The 21,054-nt window shown below is 38.9% G+C and overlaps 1 protein-coding gene across 2 annotated transcripts in view; it reads right to left on the reverse strand.

Annotated features, from left to right (window-relative positions):
• Window positions 1–1,875: 1,875 nt before the first annotated feature.
• Window positions 1,876–21,054, reverse strand: part of UBTD2 (ubiquitin domain containing 2) — a 60,741-nt gene continuing 41,562 nt past the window's right edge. The window contains exons 2-3 of one of the 2 annotated variants that reach the window (XM_082380885.1): window positions 19,137–19,373; window positions 1,876–4,448 (exon numbers count right to left, since the gene is read on the reverse strand). In XM_082380885.1, coding sequence (XP_082237011.1) covers window positions 4,051–4,448; window positions 19,137–19,373 — 635 coding nt within the window. In that variant the 3' untranslated portion in view covers window positions 1,876–4,050. The remainder of the gene's footprint in view (window positions 4,449–19,136; window positions 19,374–21,054) is intronic. The other variant, XM_082380886.1, reaches the window with a different exon arrangement.

Raw genomic sequence — 21,054 nt, forward strand, 5'->3', positions numbered from 1 at the left:
GACCGTAAGGCATTCAGTGAGTTCCAGAGTACTTAATAATCAAAAACCACTTTGTCAATGTGCGACAGACAAGAATACTGCCTAAGGCTGTCATTCATAAGTCACAGGTAATAACTGAAATCATGTTAATTACTATGAACATTCTCTGTATTTACGCTAACAGTCATGAGATTTCGATAGCACACTTATGAGTAACGCTTAGCAGCCAGAACTTTTGTCTTCCCCACAACGGTTACTACAAAAACTAAATGGAGCTAGCGGGAATCCCCTAGCGGGAATCCCCTGGCGGTCCAGTGGCTAGGACTCCGTGCTTTTGCTGCTGAGGGCACGGGTTCAATCCCTGGTTGGGGAACTAAGATCCCATAACACAAAGTAAAACCACATGACACAGGTTTCCACCTAGACTGTCAAAGATCAGTAAGTTGGTCAGGGACGTCCCTGGTGGCGCAGTGGTTAAGAGTCCGCCTGCCAATGCAGGGGGCACGGGTTCGAGCCCTGGTCCAGGAGGATCCCACACGCCGCAGAGCAACTAAGCCCGTGTGCCACAACTACTAAGCCTGTGCTCTGGAGCCCACGAGCCACAACTACTGAGCCTGAGTGCCACAACAGCTGGGCCTGCACGCCTAGAGCTGGTGCTCCACAACAAGGGAAGCCACCGCAATGAGAAGCCTGAACGCCGCCACTAAGAGTAGCCCCCGCTCACCACAACTAGAGAAAGCCCGTGGGCAGCAACGAAGACCCAATGCAGCCAAAAATAAATAAATTTATATAAAAAAAAAAAAAGTTGGTCAGGGTATAGGAAAATAAGAGCAGTCATATTGCTATAGTATTAAATTGGTAAAAATCTATTTGGAGGGCAATTCAGCATCTACTCCCTAAATGTATATACTGTTTGATATAGCAATGTACATAGATGTAAAGATGTAGCTATAGAAAAGGACATTTCACAGTAGCATGGTTTATAGTACCAAAAGACTAGAAACAGCCAGACTGACCTGTGGTACTCCAGACAATGGAATACTACTGCACCTGTAAGAGGAATGAAGCAGATCTAGCTCAACATATATGGAACAATCTCTAAGATTAACCATTTTAGAGAAAAATCAAATGTATAGAACAGCATATTTATGGAAAAAACAGGGTAGGGCGGGTAAATATACTCACATACACTAGAATGGTGGTTCTCACATTGGGATCCCCTGACTAGTAGCAGCAGCACCTGAGAACTTGTAGAAATGCAAATCATTGGACCCCACTCAGACCTACTAACTCCGAACCTCTGGGGGAAGAGCCCAGCCATCTGTGTTTTAATAAGCCTTCCAGGTAATTCTGATGCATGCTGAAGTTTGAGAACCACTGTGGTAGAGCATCTTTAAAGATACCTAGAAAACTGGGAACAGATGTTACCTCTGGGGAGAAGAAATGGGAGATGAAGAACAGGCATCTTCAGAGAGACTTTTCACTTCGGTATGTTTGGATTTTTTTTCCCATGTGTATGTATCACTTATTTTAAATAAAAATTAACAATCAAAGCCTACCACTTTGATCCAAAATGGATAAAGAAATGAGCTCAGTGCTTCTGAAAAACTGAATTATGGGTTTTGGTTTACAGCATGATTCTTAAAAGAAAAAAACAACAACCTATTTGAGACCAAGATTTCAATGCAGCAAATAAAGTATATCTATAAATGACCATGTATGGTTTGACATAGCAGAGCCTAAGTTTGCTAGTAATGAACTTGTTAGTTACTGAGCTGGGAGGTTTTAAAAAGGGGAAAAACCTTTTTAGAGGTTTTTATCGGAATGAAGCAGATTACCCTTATTGTGGAGAGTAATAATAATTAAAAACCCAGAATAAAAGCAAAGACAAAGAGAAAAATTGAACTTTTTTTTAAAAAAAAGCACAAAAACCCTACATACTAAAATTGTACACATCAAGTATTGGTCCAATCTTATATCAATCTATTTACAATTAAACAGCACCATGGTTTTCTCACCTAGGTTAGTTAAATGCCCAGAAAATTGTTATTCAAAGTACATGTTCCTTTAAAATAAACTATTAAGAGAGCTCAAATCCTCAACAAAAAAACTTCTACCAACTATAGATTGTTATATCACCAAATTTACTTAAGAAAAATAGATTTGAACACTTTTTTGTCCTCCAGTTGACAAACTTTGAGAGATGTTGCTGTTCAATGTGGCACACAAATTAATAAGGAAACATTTTGATGACAGGGGCATTATATTGAAATACCCTCGCATATCTCCACCTCCATATATAAAAATACTCCTTTGGAATTAATGCTGCTGTTGCCTCTTGAATTTAGATTCAATTATCAGTAAACCTAAATTAAATGTAGCCACAATCTTTAAAATGATTGCATGAAAAAGAGAAGTAGTTAAAGCTCTCAGAAACATATGTTACAATTATAGATATTATGTGCAATCAGGCTATAGGAAATTTAATAGTATTTTAAACATTACATTTAAACTAAATAGTTTCATTTTGCCATTAAAGTTAATAATGGTGCTTCACATCCAAACTACATGTGAAGGTTTGATTATTTCTCATTTGAGAACAACGTAAGTGCCTTCTTGCTTCTACTTTTCCATCTCATGGATTCTCAGGGGTTCAGAAATCACGTGGTAGACCCCTTCTCACTTATGGAACCAACCTTGAAAAGGCTCCAAATTAAATATAATCCTTGGCAGGTTTCTTCCAGTCCTAGTACAGAAGAATCAGGTTATCTCACCAAATTTTTCAGTCCTCTAATATAATCTGCAGATGCTTCTTAATTTGCCTCTTCGCTAGGAAAGATGAGAGAGGAAAATTCTCATCCACCACAACTACAGGTAACAGTGAACTATGGAAAGCACTAAAGCATAAAGCAACGTATCATCATTTGGTCTCACTGTCGACGTTTACGTGATGTCAGTAAATCTTTCTTTCACACTAGCAAATCATGAGTTGAAATTTTTTCTAAAAGATTGAAGACAGGCACAATTCTCCCAGGCACAGACAGAATGGGTTTTCCTTACACCCTTCCTGCAAATTGGGGGAGAAGAGATAATTACTTTATTATCCTACAGTAGGAGCAGCTGTACTTGATTCCGTGCATTCCCTGGGATTCCCTTGAATCCCTGGAATGATTCAAGTACATTCCCAGCTGTACTTGATTCCATGCATATACATGCATTTGGGGGCACAGTTAGCTCTGAAAAGTTCTAAGCAGAGTAGGTAGATCAATGAAGGTATTACATAGTAGTGTCCTTCTAAGCCTGGATATGAAACAGCTTCATTATATAGACATTTCAAAATACCTATGCAGCAAGAGGACAACAGACTTTTCAACTAAGTTATCAGTTGAAAGTCAGAGATCTGAATGCACTGACCAAATTATTGCCTAGTGTTCCAGAAAGGTGCCTGCCACCAACGTGCTGGAAGGCACCAAAATTTAGTGTGAATGTAAACAAGGAGCTCAACATATGGGGATGGGGAAAGCAATACTGAAACACAATTTGCCAGTCTCTACTCCTTTATGGCTAAATATTAATTGAGCAAGGAATTAAGACCAGAAAAGAAGAGAACCTCAAGTACTGCTCTTTTCAGTTTCCATTTTAAAAAGCTCAAGTTTTATAACTGTTATTGTATTTTTTTGTATTTGATTTACTTTTTAAGAATTCTGTATTCACAGGTGCTTGGTGCTGTTCTACATGGATGCAATGGTCTATTTACAGTCCGACTCATTTAAATACAGCCATTGTATAGTTGTTGGGTATTTTAAAATAAATGGTTATCTATTTCTTAACTGCCTCTTGAATTAGAAACTGTAATTACATGAGTCTCAAAGGCTGGCTCTTTGTGTTTTATTAATTATTTTCGTTGGTCTCCATCACAGATGGAAGTTTTCACTGGTAATTCCTCAGAACTAAATCCATTCATACGGAATTCAGAGCAGTGAAAATAAATTTCACACCGTAGAGTAGGAAATGATAACAACAACAATAAAAAGGAGCAGGAGGGATCTGGGGACAGCCGACAGGACCAGTTCAGTTCTCAACTGGTGTTGGGTTTTGCAAAGGTTGGCTCATTATAACCTGCACAACATAGTCCTTTGGGATCTTCAGCTCTTCCAGCTTCATTTTGTCGGTGAGAGGTCTGCCAGAGAAGAACCACCGCTGACTACCCGGTTCCACTCCTTCTGCTGCATGTAGCCGCCTCTTCATGTGGTACACTGTGTCTGTGCTGCGGACCACAAGTTTGAGGTCCTTGCCGGTGGAAAGGCGCAAACGGAGCTGAGATTCATACCCCGAATTGGGTGGTGGCTCAGGAATATCCAGAGTCTCTATGTCGCTCTTTTCCTCTATCATGTTGATTGGTGGTGCCAAGCAGTAGACTGGAAGCTGATACCTATTCCCCAGTTCATCATAGCACTCTGTAAGTGCACCTTCAGAAAGAGAAGATATGAAAAAGAGTTTAATCTAAATGAATGCATTTTTCTTTACATCTTGCAAAATGCTCAAACATCTCATTGGCTTGCCACTGTAGAGAAAAAATTGTAAAATAAGGCCAATCTCTGTCAGTGATCATCAATAATCATTATCAAGACCCATGACCAAATATTTGAGTGTTTATCAAATTTTACATTAATCAGGACCCTAGCTCCTTGCCCTCACTTCTTCTAAGTCATTTCATACCTAATTCATACTTTTGTTAAAAAAGGAAAAGAAAACACACAAAATTCCAATTTACTAATATTATCAATGCTTAGACCAAATTAATGGGAGATGCAAATTACATTGGGATATCTTTTTAGGAAATGAATCAGCTAACGTTAAAAAAAAAGGCAAAAAACCCCAGATCCCTAAGCTCAATTCTCCACAACACAGTGTTCCACAGTGGTTCTCTTAGTGCCTAGACTTCCTAAGTTGAAGTACTTGGCCAGAAGTCCTCAGTCCAAAGAGATAACAAACTAGAGATGACAAGCTTACCAGCTGCCACTGTCTCATGGCTTATGTATGGATCTCATTAGCACAACTACCACAGAAATGACTGAGGTGTTTTATTTAACCCTAATTAGTCAATCTGTTACAGAGAAGCTTTGAGTTAAAAAGGAAGAACAAAAGGGGCATGAAGTTTATAACTTGCTAGCTCAGGGGAGGGGGAAAAAAGTGTTTATGGTTTAAAAGAAGGTATTGATGGTTAATTTCTTTATAAAGTATAAACTGCATTGTAATTACCAGAGCTTCCCTTGGGGAACTTGAAAGCATACTTAATGAATGTTTTATTGTAAGGTTATTCATAATGTGTCTTTTGCTCAAACTGGAACATTAACGTCAGCTGATTATCAATTTGGGTAAAAACCAAAAACATCTACCATATTCAGAACACTCATACACAGGCTAATGAATATGGGGCGTGGACACTGAGAAATGGTTACCAATGAACAAATGAGTTAATAAACTGATCTCCATCAATAGGCTGAAAATCCAAAGCATCCCAAATGAGACTGGAACAGTCACCAATCCACCAAGGGTTGAACTGGGCCTGCTTTCTAAGTTACATAAGATGGGCTGGGGTGAGAACTCAGGCACCAAGCATTAATACACGCGGATCTCCTCTTTCCTCTGTGTTTAAAAATAATGTTCAGCCTCTGTGTTATTCACTAATCTGAACACTGCTATGACTGTAGAAATAGATATGCTTCAAGCCCAGTTGTGATCACCAGCAGTTCCCTACACTAGTAACCATCACACTGCAGTATCAATATTATTTATAAATAGTCAGTTGTGCAAACTTCACTGTTTATATACTTGATATAGCCTTGTCCTAAGGCAAAGAAACCTCAGAGCCTTTCAGGTGGGCTGCCCATTAGGAAACTAGCCAAGAGAAGGTGGAGAGTTCACTACAGACTCATCATCTCTCTCAGGAAAATACCTTCAAATACATATCCCACTGATACTGGGGCGTCAGTAATGTCAGCCTGATAGGAACAAGAACATATATACTTACATAACTGTTCTGCTAGAAAAACATTCTCTTAGAGAGGCACCATTCTAAATCATTACCTTTGGAATCAGGAGACCAAGATGATACTCCCAGCCTTGTTATTAACTAGGTGTACAACCTTGAGCAACATTCTTTAACTTGTAATACTTCTCTCAATTAGCAAAATGAGGCAGGATAAAAATGGCCTCTAAAGTGACTTCCAGGTTTGCACATGCTGCTTCATCTTCATGCACCACAAGAGGCAGAAAATAAAAGTGCAAACCAAAGCTGTCAAACTACAGGCAGAACAATGTCTTGACCGAAAGACAGCCTGTATTTTTAGCCTCCCTAGAAACCGGGACGAGAGGTGCCATGGCAGCCTCTAGCACAGTGCTGAAACAGTAGTGCATGCCAAGCTTAAACAAATGTACAATCTAACAGGCACTTTGGCTCTTCCTAGATCTGAATACTCACCCTTTCATCACAGTAGAAAGCTGAGTCTTTCCCCTTCTGCCCTTCAGCCCAGCAAGTCAGGGGTTCAGTTTTCAGACTCAAATGGGTGAGAATAAAAACTCCATTGAAGAGGTACAGCTGAAGATGGCATACCTTCTTATTCTAGCTCAGGCAGCCTCCCATCCATGAGGCTGGAAATCAGCTATCCAGACTCTGTTGCTTAGAAGCTCCCATATTCCAATATTTTGGGGAAAGATAACTTGCAAATTTATTTAACATGAAGTTTTCTGGTTTATTCCTTTCCTCACTCCTACCCGTCAAATTATACTGTAATCTGAGTTATAAATATGCTCTAGTTTTAGATTAAACGAAAAACTAAATAGGGGAAGAATTCAGGCCATGAAGTCAAATATTATTTAATTACATTTTTAGGCTGCAGTTTTATGGGTTACCCTCTCCCCAAATTTAATATCTGGGATCATAAAGTATCAATAAAAATAATCAATATAGCCCAGAGCTGAATATTACCCCCAAATTACCTATTCAGAGCAAAATCACTCCTCTGCAGGCTCAAACTCTTTTGAATAATATACTGCTAAATCCTCCACCACTTTATGGCCCCATATCTCTTTATTAAAGACAAAACTGCTCTGCTAATAGTGGTCTCTATCACACAATCTCTTTAGGACTTAATAAAGATCACTAGAAAACAATTCTTGCGTTCCAGAGTTGCTACATGAACACTTACTAAACACCTGGAAGTCTGTAGGATATGTCACTGGCACTAAGTAGAGAAGGTTACAAGAGAGCCAAGGCTGTCCTTGACCCCCAGGAGCTTATAATCAAGGTGAGCAGACACAGCATACCCACCAAAGATTTAAATACAAATTGATACACTGAAAATCAAACATAGGAGCTGAGATATCACACAATAGAAATGTGACTAGAGTTGGCAGAGCCAAGAAGGAAAAATTCTGTAGAAATAGTGTGTTCTGGGCATGACACAATACAAATGTAGGGCATCCCAAGAAATACGAATGATATGGAAACAAGAATTAGTACAAGAGGGACTTCGCTGGTGGTACAGTGGTTGAGACTCCGCACTCCCAATGCAGGGGGCCCGGGTTCAATCCCTGGCCAGGGAACTAGATCCCACATGCTGCAACTAAGAGTTCGCATGCCACAACTGAGGAGCCCTCGAGCCACAACTAAGGAGCCCACTTGCCGCAACTAAGACCCAGTGCAACCAAATAAATAAATATTTTTTTAAAAAAAGAATTAGTACAAGATAAGTAGGGAATAACAAGTGGCTCTGCTGAGGTGGAATACACAATCGATGGTGTGAAATTACTAAACAGAGAGCAATAGTGAAAACCTGATAGGAGGGTTCAGGAGTTTAGACTTAATACTCTAGGAAATTTCTAGAGGAGGCTAGTATAGGTACATGTGGCTAATATAGGTCCATGAGTCATTCATCCAACAAATATTGAGTGCCTACTATATGCCAAGCAATGTTTCAGGTGCTAGGGTTATGCTAGTGAAGAAGACAAAGCCTAAAGATTATTTTATTATTTGCATGAAGGGAGAGTGACTGACTGGAATCAGGGGGCCCTGCTAAAATGACTGGCTGACTAACAATGAAAAGAAATGGATCTGAGAGAACTGGTAGTAAGGGGCAAGACCTAATGACAGGTTATGAAAGGCAAATCACCTAACCAGGAAATGAGAGTGACAGAGAATTTAGGGTTACAAGATTCTCTACTTGGATTCTCTCTTTTTAATTTATTTATTTATGTATTTATTTTTGGCTGCGTTGGGTCTTCGTTGCTGCGCGCGGGCTTTCTCTAGTTGTGGCGAGCGGAGGCTACTCTTCGTTGCGGTGCGCAGGATTCTCATTGCGGTGGCTTCTCTTGTTGCAGAGCACAGGCTCTAGGTGTGCGGGCTTCAGTAGTTGTGGCACACGGGCTCAGTAGTTGTGGCTTGCAGGCTCTAGAGTGCTGGCTCAGTAGTTGTGACACACGGACTTAGCTGTCTGCGGCATGTGGGATCTTCCTGGACCAGGGATCGAACCCATGTCCCCTGCACTGGCAGGCGGATTCTCAACCACTGTGCCACCAGGGAAGCCCTCTGCTTGGATTCTTAACTGCTTCAGGTTCAGGGAGATACTTCAATTGAGTTATCTGAAGGTAACTGAAGAAGCATATTGGGAAAAGGGTAAAAGCAGTTTGTAGAGTAATAATCTCGAATGTGTTAGTTTAAACATAAAAGCAAACACTTAAGAGGGCTTACTAGCTCTGTCTAAGCACTTTGCATACATTAACACTTAATCCTCACAACAGCCCTCTAAAGTAAGTCTATCATACTCATTTTACAAATGGGAAAATTGAAGAAGAGAGAGGTAGCTTGCCCAGGGTCAGAGATAGTTAAGTAACACGGTAAAATAATCTGATTCCTGAAGAAGTAAATGTGTAACATAGGGATAAGGCTATAGGGCTTGTGACAGCTCTACAAGACTCCCAGGTTAATGATATTGTTAAGGGGAGGAGGAAATGTGCTTGGAAAAAGGCAGAGGACAAATACAAGAGGGATGAAGAACCAAATGTGAATCACAAGGAGCAAGAAACCAACACTCCAAACGCAGCCCAACAATACGTTTGCCAGTGATGTTAGTGACAGGTCAAAGAAGGATCTGGAAGATGAGGCAAAAGAAAGTAGTGACTAAGAAGTTTCAGTGCTGCGAAGCCACCACATGTAGTGACAAAACGGACCTATTACTATCACTGTCTCACCTATGATATTTAAGAGCAATGTGTAAAAAACAGGGCATGGTTAGAAGACAGAGTTTTGCTTAAAGAAACACTGTATTTAAACACAGAAGGGAAGGAACCACTCTAAAAGTTGAAAACATAAGGATTTTTTTACGTTTCCAAAAATCACTCCTAGCTACGTTTGCATTTGCAATTTACAAAACGTTTTTAATCATCACCCACTGGCCACTGGCAGTGCAGTTCATCTAATAATTCTTCACTAGTTCTAAAGACATTCTAGCCAGGCTTGCTTAGATTGTTCACCTAAGTACACTTGTCTTTTTTTCCCCTTCTCCTCAAAAACCCATTATAGGCCTCACTCAAGTCCTAGCAGAGACAGATGGCCACCAGGATAAATGATTGCCAGGCCACTGCTTCCCCAGGTCAGGAAGCCCTGAAAGCTCCCCAGGGTAGGAAGAAAGCTGCCAAGACTACCTTCTGTTCTGATTTCATACATAATTTTTTGAAGTTGTTTTTATTTATCTTCTATCTAGATGACTGGCCCAGATGTTCTATTTTTCTTGGTCAACTCTTTTCTATGGCTGTTTTTAATTAGGCTTCAAAATATTTCAGAAGAAACTTATAAAGATAAGACTAAATTATATACCAAATAATAAAAATAGCTTTACTAAATGCCAGAACGTCTAACACTTTATTCTTTCTCAAGTAGTCTTTCATGTTAAAAAGAAAGACGTCTTTTTAAGCATTCAAAGGCCTCACTGGTTTTCCCTCTATGTTCACTCCTGCAAGATTGCAGCTCAGTCTTAAAATTTTTACCACGTGAGACTTGCAGAGTTACATGAACAAATCTGCAAAAGTTAAAAATCAATTTTTATGTAAGGAAACTTTTGAGGATATTAAAATGTTACCTTGATTGTAGTGATGGTTTCATGGGTGTTTACATGTCAAAGCTGACCAAACTGTAAACTTTAAATATGTGCTGTTTAGTGTTCTTCAATATACCTCAACAGAGTTGAAAACATTTAATATTTAAAACATACTAGCAATCTGATATAGAAAACGGTCCTCCCAAAATTAATTAAGAAATTAGGAAAGCAATATCCTAGAACTTCAAGGCTTTTGTCACATTGGGGGTTTCTTCCAAGGATGAGAAAGGACGTCTTTATTCTCGACTTCACTTTTCTAACTGATCCAGAAGGCATGAACTCTTCATAAAACATGACTTCCTAAGACAACAGAAGACCTAAACACATAAGTGAGTTGGACACAGCTAAATAGGAAAAGAACACTGAAATAACAGAAAGAATGGGAAGGAAAGAAACAGTGGGTTAGACCTATGATTCAGGCAGCCCACTGTTGAGCCTGACAGAGGAACAGAGACTGGAGAAGCAGTAAATCTGATAGAAGCAACAGTGGCTTCGGAGCCAGCGCACCCAAATTTTAATTTGAATCCTAATCTTGGACATATTCAGTCTGTTTCCTCAAGGACTATACTATCTACTTCACAAAGTAGTTGTAAGGATTAAATAATAAAACACATGCAAAATTGACTAGTACATATAATAAATCCATTGAAAACAGTAATGTCAGTTCCCTTCTCATACAAGTTTTAAATCTCAGAACCAGACTTATGGAAGAAAGCTCACCAACAGCAATATCACAAAGGATCAAAGTTTCATAATGTTTGAGTCCACTGCTTTATGCTTCATGGGGTCCTTTACAAACCTCACAATAATGTCAAAAGGGCCATCGAAATTACCCTTCATCCAGGTATTATGAGCCGTCTTTCAGGACTAACAAATTACAGGCTCTCTCATGCAAACACTTTGCTGGGAATTATATTAAGCTTATGTCTGATAGTCAGGCTTTAGGAGAAGCAGGTTCAGTTGTCTCATCCCACCAAATTAGCTATTAAGACTGGGATTCAGAAGTACCAAGTCTATCATCTCTTCTAGCAAGCACAGGTGAAAAGTGGCTTAGTTTGGATGTATTACCAAAGTCTTACTATGGTTAAGACCATGATTAACAGCTTGTGTAACATTTGGTCACATTTCTAACGGGACACTGATCTTTAATTCCAACTCTTTAAAATGAACAGAGGAACAGACCAGCAGCACTCGGGCACTGGTTTATTTAGCTGACCTGGCTTTACAGAAGTGGAAGTCGGTGCAGTACACTTCCTGGGACCACATCAGAAACCCTGCTTTCCATCCACCCCCACCACCCAGAATGGCAAAGAAAGGAGGTCTTCTTCAGAGACAAGCCTACTGACTCAGGAACAAACTCCCACCTCAGCTATTTTAGGCGCTTTGTTGCTCTACCTGAAGAAAAAGGGTGACAGCAGCCGAGGAGTGGATAAAGCTACACTGTGTAACTCCAAATCATCTTTCTTTCGTTGAGGATAGAGAGAGGAAAAGGATATAACATGTAATTTATGATTAGTCAGTCATCAGATCCTTTATTAAGGCCCCATTTCATTTCTAAACACAAGTCTGATAAAAATCCTGTCTCTCATGTATGTACAATTTTCATGCTTTCATTCTTAAGCTTTATGTTCATGAATTAAGTTTATTAAATGACAAATTCTTATAGGGACCTTTAAAGGAATCAGAATTCATGGCTTGCTTTTTTTAAAAAAAAAATTTATTTTATTTATTTATTTATTTTTGGCTGCGTTGGGTCTTCGTTGCTGTGCGCGGGCTTTCTCTAGTTGTGGTAAGCGGGGGCTACTCTTTGTCTCGGTGCACGGGCTTCTTGCGGTGGCTTCTCTTGTTGCAGAGCACAGGCTCTAGGCGCCTGGGCTTCAGGAGTTGTGGCTCGCGGGCTCTAGAGCGCAGGCTCAGTAGTTGTGGCGCACGGGCTTAGTTGCTCTGCGGCATGTGGGATCTTCCCGGACCAGGGCTCGAAGCCGTGTCCCCTGCATTGGCAGGCAGATTCTTAACCACTGCGCCACCAGGGAAGCCCCATGGCTTGCTTCTTAATGGGCGTCTAACACACTTAAAGGAAAGAGAAACAAGGCCTACACATATGCATTTCCTATCTGTCCATGTCTGAGAGAATCCACTTGTTTCTCTTTTGTATTAATAGAAGTATATCATTTTAAAGTATTCTAGGGACTTCCCTGGTGGCACAGTGGTTAAGAATCCGCCTGCCAATGCAGGGGACACGGGTTCGAGCCCTGGTCCGGGAAGATCCCACATGCCACGGAGCAACTAAGCGCATGCACCACAACTACTGAGCCTGTGCTCTAGAGCCTGCAAGCCACAACTGCTGAAGCCCATGCGCCTAGAGCCCGTGCTCCGCAACAAGAGAAGCCACCACAATGAGAAGCACGCACACCGCAACGAAGAGTAGCACCAGCTCACCACAACTAGAGATAGCCTGCAAGCAGCAGCGAAGACCCAATGTAGCCAAAGATAAACAAATAAAATAAATAAATTTATAAAAAAACAAATAAAGTATTCTATATAGTGTGGGAGAGACCTAAAATGATACACACGGAATTAACATTGAAAATTACTCGTCTAGTAACTTTACAGAAAACACAGATGAAATGACTTGACCTTGTAACTTAGTTGCTTTAGTTACCGTTAGATCTAGGACTTGAGTTCAAAACCCAATTTCATGACTTTTACCTCGGAAAAATAATGTAACTTCCTTGTGCTTCAGTTTTCTCATCTGTTTAAAATGGGGACTGTTGTGGGTGATTATCACAGGCATGAGAATTAAATAACATCAACTCAAAACATGAATTGATAGTATTTTATTATTTCTGATTCTCAGACCAGGAGTTCTTTTCATCATGTTGGCTTCCTATACACAGAAATGCTCTATTTACGCTATTTATAAGTGCCTTAGTTTTAAACAACTTAAACTGCATTATACATAATTTAATTTATTCACATTTGATATATTCTGAGATAAGAAAGATCAGGAAAAAGAAAAAAAAATTCTGGGCAACTCCCTTCCCACCTGGATTTTGAAGGTGACTAAAAAATAAAGTTTTTTCAAGAATTACTATTTTCTACCTCCCATATCCTGAAGAATGAGAAAGGACAAAAGAAAATGGCCTTCAAAAGTCCAACTGAATGACTAGTAACGTTTAGCCATGAGAAGTAAGAATAAACTTGGAGTTAAGACTTTAAATATGAGAAAAGTAAGTGTTTGGGTAATAGTGAGCAGCTACTCCTCCTATACAGGGAAGATTAAGAAGGGAGCTTTTACATGTGAATTGCAGCGAGATGGAAAACACATTAATTGTAGATGCTAAAGAAATAAACAACAACCTTTCTAGAAAATTGGAAGGTAGGGAAAGGAGTAGGCAATTTTAAAAATCTTTTTAAATCTTCTGAATAATAATTTTAAAAAAGCATTAAATCCTCCTCTTTACCAGATAAACAGATACTGTTTCTGAATGAGCTCTCACCGAAAATATCTGAATAGCCACTATGAACCAGACTCTGTGAAAAATGAAAATAAAAACCACCCTCTTTTCACCCTGTTTATGCTAATTTGGGCAAGCCACTTAATCTATAATCTGGTTTCACAGGCAAAACACTGTATTTAGGAATGTTTTTAGGAATTTTAGGTAGTGACAAAATAGCACTCAATTAGAAAAAGGAAATAAGCTCTTTAAGAAATTTAAGACCATGAGTAAAAAATGCTGTGTAAATAATGAAAAATAAAGCTCTTCTAGGATGGGGAGGCTGTGGAAAAGAAGTAGCAGACATTAGAATCACTGAGGGAGCTTTTTCCACAATAGTACACTATTACACATGTCCATATCATCCTCTACCTGAGTCATAATTTCCAAAGTGAAAATATATGTTCACATGTAAAATCCCCAGGTAGTTATGACACCAACTTCCCTCTTAAAAATCCCTACTGCCATTTGAGAATAACAAACTAAAGACTTCTCACAGATATTAATAGAGGAAGATAATTAAAGAGCACAGAATTATTTTGTGCTTGGACAAGGCAGGAATATAATAAATATGACCTGCTGACTGGAATTAAGATGAAACACATTAATTATCAAGGGAGCCACTATAAGAGAAAGAAAAGAAAGAGAAAATATGGGGAAAAGGGTTTTTTGTTGTTTCCTTGAAACAACAGAAAAGGTAACTATCATCACAAGAAAAAAGGCCATTGACAAATACATAATTTTTATGCATAAAACCCTGACACTAAATACAATTTAAATCAAAAAGGGCATAATCCTTGCTTACTTCGAGCATACAATCTAAAATAACAGACAACACAGATACAAACAACATTTACAAAGACATTTTCATATGGCTTTCAAGCTTTAAAGAACTTTTTATAATATTTATACTGGGAAGATAATATGAATAAGGTTGAGATAACAAAAAGATTATGGGAAGAGAAGAGAGGATGAGATGAAAACAAAAAACGAGATTTTTGGAAGAAAACTTAGAAAGGCGTGTATATCCTAGGATCTCTTCAGGCTGTCAGTCTATGATTAGTTCAGTAACCTTATGGGTAATACTGATAGATGGAGATGAAGGGGATGGGCATGGATCAGGTGTGAGATGATGCTAAACTAACAATGTCCTCCTCACTGCTAGGTATCTAATTAATAAATCTACTACTGGGCTTCCCTGGTGGCACAGTGGTTAAGAATCTGCCTGCCAATGCAGGGGACACGGGTTTGAGCCTTGGTCAGGGAAGATCCCACATGCCACGGAGCAGCTAAGCCCATGCACCACAACTACTGAACTTGTGCTGTAGAGCCCGCGAGCCACAACTGCTGAAGCCTGGGCGCCTACAGCCCATGCTCTGCAACAAGAGAAGCCACCACAATGAGAAGCCCGCTCACCGCAACTAGAGAAAGGCCGCACACAGCAACAAAGACCCAACGCAGTCAAAAATAAATAAATAAAATAAAATTTTAAAATAAATAAATCTGCCACTATTGTTGCTATTGAATCAACATAACCTCAAAATTCCATTAGGCATATGCCCAAAAGAAGGGTATCCTAAAAGCCAAAGAAAGATGTTACCAGTAGACAATACACCCAGAAAATGATTGAAATCTATAATTTAAGATTTAGGTGCAAGGAATTTACTTGTTAATGTCAGAGTTCAAGAAATACAATCATCGAGAGGGTAGACAGCAGAAGCAAGAAGAACTACAATCCTGCAGCCTGTGGAACTAAAACCACATTCACAGAAAGAAAGACGAGATGAAAAGACAGAGGGCTATGTACCAGATGAAGGAACAAGATAAAACCCCAGAAAAACAATTAAATGAAGTAGAGACAGGCAACCTTCCAGAAAAAGAATTCAGAATAATGATAGTGAAGATGATCCAGGATCTCGGAAAAAGAATGGAGGCAAAGATAGAGAAGATGCAAGAAATGTTTAGCAAAGACCTAGAAGAATTAAAGAACAAACAAACAGAGATGAACAATACAATAACTGAAATGAAAAATACACTAGAAGGAATCAATAGCAGAATAACTGAGGCAGAAAAACGGATAAGTGACCTGGAAGACAGAATGGTGGAATTCACTGCTGCGGAACAGAATAAAGAAAAAAGAATGAAAAGAAATGAAGACAGCCTAAGAGACCTCTGGGACAACATTAAACATAACAACATTCGCATTATACGGGTCCCAGAAGGAGAAGAGAGAGAGAAAGGACCCTCACACCGGTCAGAATGGGCATCATCAGAAAATCTACAAACAACAAATGCTGGAGAGGGTGTGTTGAAAAGGGAACCCTCTTGCACTGTTGGTGGGAATGTAAATTGATACAGCCACTATGGAGAACAGTATGGAGGTTCCTTAAAAAACTAAAAACAGAATTACCATATGACCCAGCAATCCCACTACTGGGCCTATACCCAGAGAAAACCATAATTCAAAAAGACACATGCACCCCAATGTTCACTGCAGCACTATTTACCATAGCCAGGTCACGGAAGCAACCTAAATGCCCATCGACAGACGAATGGATAAAGAAGATGTGGTACATGTATACAATGGAATATTACTCAGCCATAAAAAGGAACGAAATTGGGTCATTTGTAGAGACATGGATGGATCTAGAGACTGTCATACAGAGTGAAATAAGTCAGAAAGAGAAAAACAAATATCGTATATTAACGCATATATGTGGAACCTAGAAAAATGGTACAGATGAACCGGTTTACAGGGCAGAAACTGAGACACAGATGTAGAGAACAGACGTATGGACACCAAGGGAGGAAAGTGGCAGGTGGGCGATGGTGGTGGTGGGATGAATTGGGAGATTAGGATTGACATGTATACACTAATATGTATAAAATGGATAACTAATGAGAACCTGCTGTATAAAAAAATATATAAAATTTTAAAAAAAAGATACAATCACCAGCACTACTATTTACTAAGTATTTTCTGGACTATGGTAAGCAATTTACATGTCTTATAATCACATTTAATTAATACAACCACCCTACAAGGTAGGTACTTACAATCCATATTTTACAGATGAGAGAACTGAAGCTTACAGAAAAGAAGCAATTTGCCCAAAGGCACATAGCTGTAAGTAATACAGTAGAGGCAAGAAGTAAGGCTAGATCTGATACCAATGCCTGAGCTAAACAAGAGCTAAAGCCTATGCAATATTTTAAACTCAAAATATGAAGTACTTTGGGATGTTTAGGGTTTAACACAACAAAATGTGTCCAAAGTAAAATTTCAATTACGTAATTACACCTAAAAGATGGAAGGGATTTCACCAATACCACTGAGGTCTAGGTAAAAACATGTAACTAAATAGCTAAGTTATAAACTGATGGTGAGTTAGAGTACCTGACGAAATATAATTCAAAAGTCCACCCAAGAAACATTATTGATAAGTTTCAGGTATGAACAAGGGAAATCAATCAAGGGTACCAATGACAATAATATTAATACACATAAAGTTATTACAGAGCTTTCAAAGAGGAAAGCTTGAGGAAAGTCAATTTGATTCTTTCATGCTAAAGCAGAAAATATTCCTTAAACATAGAGGGGACAAGTAGAGGCTCATCCAATATTCTCAAATTTCCAAGAATAATTCTCCCCAGTCTGTTGGTTGGTGGGGCTGCCAGGATCATTACTTTGCTGTTCACACAGATAAGCAGAAATGAGGGACTTGAGTTTTTAGAGATCTGAGCCCATTTCTAATAGGATATGCGTAGGTCCCTACCTTAAATGTAACAGAGCTGTTATGCCTCCATGAACTTGTAAACAAGGCCATAATGTACAGAACAAAATTCGATTTTCCCATAGGTAACTATGACAGGTACAAAGTAAGGAAGTCAAAGTTCCAAGGTTCTGGGCCTTGGGTTCCTAAATAAAGACAATCGCAGATAAACGCCACCCCCATCCCACTGGCGGGCCTGTACAGATACCAATCTATTCTGCTTTTAAAATATAGGATGTAAGCAGTAAAAAGAGACGGATGATAAAACTAACTGTAAAGGAAGGCCCTTCCCTTTATATTATATACAGGTAGTATTTGAAGACAAATTATAGAACTAAGAAAGGTAATGGAACAAGGTGATGTCCTCTCCAGTCACGTAAGAGGTAAAGAATTCAGAGACTATCCATGAAAATGGGACTAAAGAGTCATACTAAAACTGCATTCTATTATACATTTTTCAAATGTAGGACGGATCATTTTTACACCTCCGTAGAAAAAGTGATCTATAATATAGTGGGTGCTCAATGTTATTAACCCAAGCCCATCCTAATAAGGTTTTATTAATAAAGAACAGGACAGCTATGGAATATATATTTTTAAAAGTTTCTTGGAAGCACAATTAATTCAGAAAACTAATGGAGATTTGGAAAACTGGGAAGGATACTAAGTTAAATATCTTTTATTTGACAAAGAGTCAAAGCAGATGATTAAACAGTGAAAAGCACTGTTCCTCTGAAACTGTAGACAAAGTAAGATACTGATCGATACTCATGTTTCTCTTCAGATCATATGAATCTTTCGCCTTTTACTAAAAATTCCCGTGGGGGGAAAAAGAAAGGAAAGAAGAAAAGAAAAAAAAAGGAAGATACTGCAAACAAAACAATGAAAGTATAATAATAAATAGTAAACTATGCAACGAAATACAGGATTATATCGGGCCTAAAGAGACAACTTAGAAAAATATTAACTTGAAAAACTGAAAAGTCAATTTATAAATATAGTAATCAACAGAAGAATATACTGTAAAATTAACATCTAAGTCTTAGTATAGCATGAAACTTTTCTGTTTCTAATCAAGGAGACTAAACATGAGGATATGCATGCGTCCAGCATACATGTGTCCCTGGAAACATTCAAAACTTATGGTGGTCCTTAGAGTCACATTCCTAAGCAAAGGAGAGAGGTTTCTAATAAAGCTCAGGCATACAGTCATAGAAAACTGTCCTTAAGAATATGTGAGACTCACTTCAAAGTTTAGGTTTGCTCATTATGTTAAAAACAGGCTTAATGAGAAAGGATAATGACTAAAGGTGTGTCCACTGAGTCTCCATGGCTTCTGAGATCTAAATTTGAGACTACTTCTCTAGTGCTAGCAGGAAACCAGTGTACTAGAAGCTCTATAAGACTGGGGCAGGGGGAGGCCTTGATGGAGAACTAGATTAGACGGAGGTTAGAAAATACAGGTTTATCAAGTGTTCTCTTTCTTGATATTAAAAAATACACACACACACACACACACACACACAAACACACACACACACACAGAGTAAACCTATCTCCAGCTAAAAGATATACAAGAAGTAAAGAGGAATGTTCCTCTTTGCTACATTAAAAAAAAAAAAAAAATAGAATAATGCATAGCAGGAAAATGAACTCTTCCCATTTGGTTTCTTGCCATTAGAAAGGAGCTGATGATGTCCCGCTCTGTCCTTGACAACAACCAAACCTACCATGTGGTAACGTTATGTTCGCACCATCAATGATTGCCTGCGCCAGTTCATGATCGTTGCTTTCAAAAGCATGTGCTGCAGCCTTCAAGGCATCCCAAATCTCTTTACGGCCTTCAAAAGCTGGTGCAGTATCCCAAAATTCATCTCTCTTGCTGCGCAGTTGTCCATCTGTCATGGGATAATCGCTTTTCCATTTGGGTTTCTCCTTTTTCAAAGGCTGGTTACGACCTAAAGCGACTGAGAAGAAAAATAAAAGGCTGACATCAAAACCAAAATTTACAAAAGATGTTTTAATAGCTATCTGGTCATTCTTCTTTGGTTCTTTCATCAAAATTATAGCTGGAAGTTGGCCCACTAGCTAACTCTTGCGTTCTGAATTCCCCTAACCTATTTTATTTTAGATCTACAAGAGCAAATGGAGACATTAGGTGGCTCTACCCAAATCTTCCAGTGACAAGTTAGTAGCTCTTTTCCATTCAGTCTGCCTTCTCCAAAGGAGAATTTTTTAAATTACCGAGAAAAATCCTAGTAAGTGTTCCATCAGACAGCAGTGGCAGAATTTAAAAAGAGTCAAAGGATAGCATAAAAGAGAGGTGAGACACTAGGAGAAACCAAATGGCATATGTTCAAGGGTCCTTGAATCTCAGGACCCTTGAACATATGAAGCCGGAAAGCAGGAACTGAGAAATCTCAAAGAGGGAAAAGACTACTTTGTGGTATCCAAAGGAATAACAGCCAAACCACCAGATCCACAAGGAAACCTGATCATAGAAAAGCTTCCTCTCGCACCCTGTTCTGGACATGAGTCTAAGAACTGTGAATATCTTTCTCTGAAACTCAAATATAGGAGCTAATTTAGAAAGGGATGAGGGAGAGAGGTAGTGCTTTACTCTTTGGAGGGACCAGGATTGGAACAGGCGATCCTTGATACTGGGCCAAAGGAGAAGTGCCCAAACGCAAGGAGAAGAACTACAACACCCTACTCTAGTTTTAATCCAAGAGGAGAAGAAAAAAGAGGGTAAGAGTCCACTCCTTTTTTGCTCTAAGAGGCAGCATGGCTCCTTAGAGAATGTAGAAGTAGTGCTATAACGAGTCTGAGGCAGCTTCTTTGCACCCAGATACTTACCTGGCATATGATCACTGATCTCATACTGACATACAGAGACATTCTTATCTTACACAGAGCCATAGATAAGAAATTGTTAAACAGATGGAAGAACAGGTAAAAAGAAAACTGAAGCTCCATGGAGTGTTGGGTAAGAGTGGGTGTGAAATAAATGACAGAGTGGGTAGGAGGGAGAGGGTGTATGTCAAAATTCAATGTTCTATATTTAATTGCAGGAAGAATACTAATTTAAAAGAAATTACTCTCAAAATGGTTCTAAAGAATCCCTGAAATCAACCACTCCCTCACTGGCCCAGGGCCAGATGAAATTTGGGTTACTCATAACAGAAATAAAACAAAATAACTCTAGCCCCTAGGCAATCTCTACATCCTATACCAGGCTATATTTCAAGATGACGGGACCAATTCATGCTGCAAAGTGTATCTGGTTTGACACTTGGAGTAAACCATGCTCTCTTCACCCAATCTGGCCACCTTATTTCAAGGCAGCACATCAGGTCTCATCCCCTCACCTTCAGAACACCCAAAGGTGTTCAGAATATGTCAGATAATCATATTCCACCCCTTACTGATTCCACCACCAAGGTAAAATTAAAGGTAAATTTTATTTTCTGCTACATTAACCTTTAGATGAGTCAGAAACAGTTTAAAGACAACATTCACTATTAGTTTACTGAGTAGGGAGTGGAAGATAAGACATCACAAGTGTATACCTATTTGAATAGGTATCTAATTCAATACTCAAATAAATACCTATTTGAATAAAATTTCATGTCTACTTGAATAGTTCCA

Source organism: Balaenoptera borealis (assembly GCF_965194805.1).
Source record: "Balaenoptera borealis genome assembly, chromosome: 2".
Classification (NCBI taxonomy): Eukaryota; Metazoa; Chordata; class Mammalia; order Artiodactyla; family Balaenopteridae; genus Balaenoptera; species Balaenoptera borealis.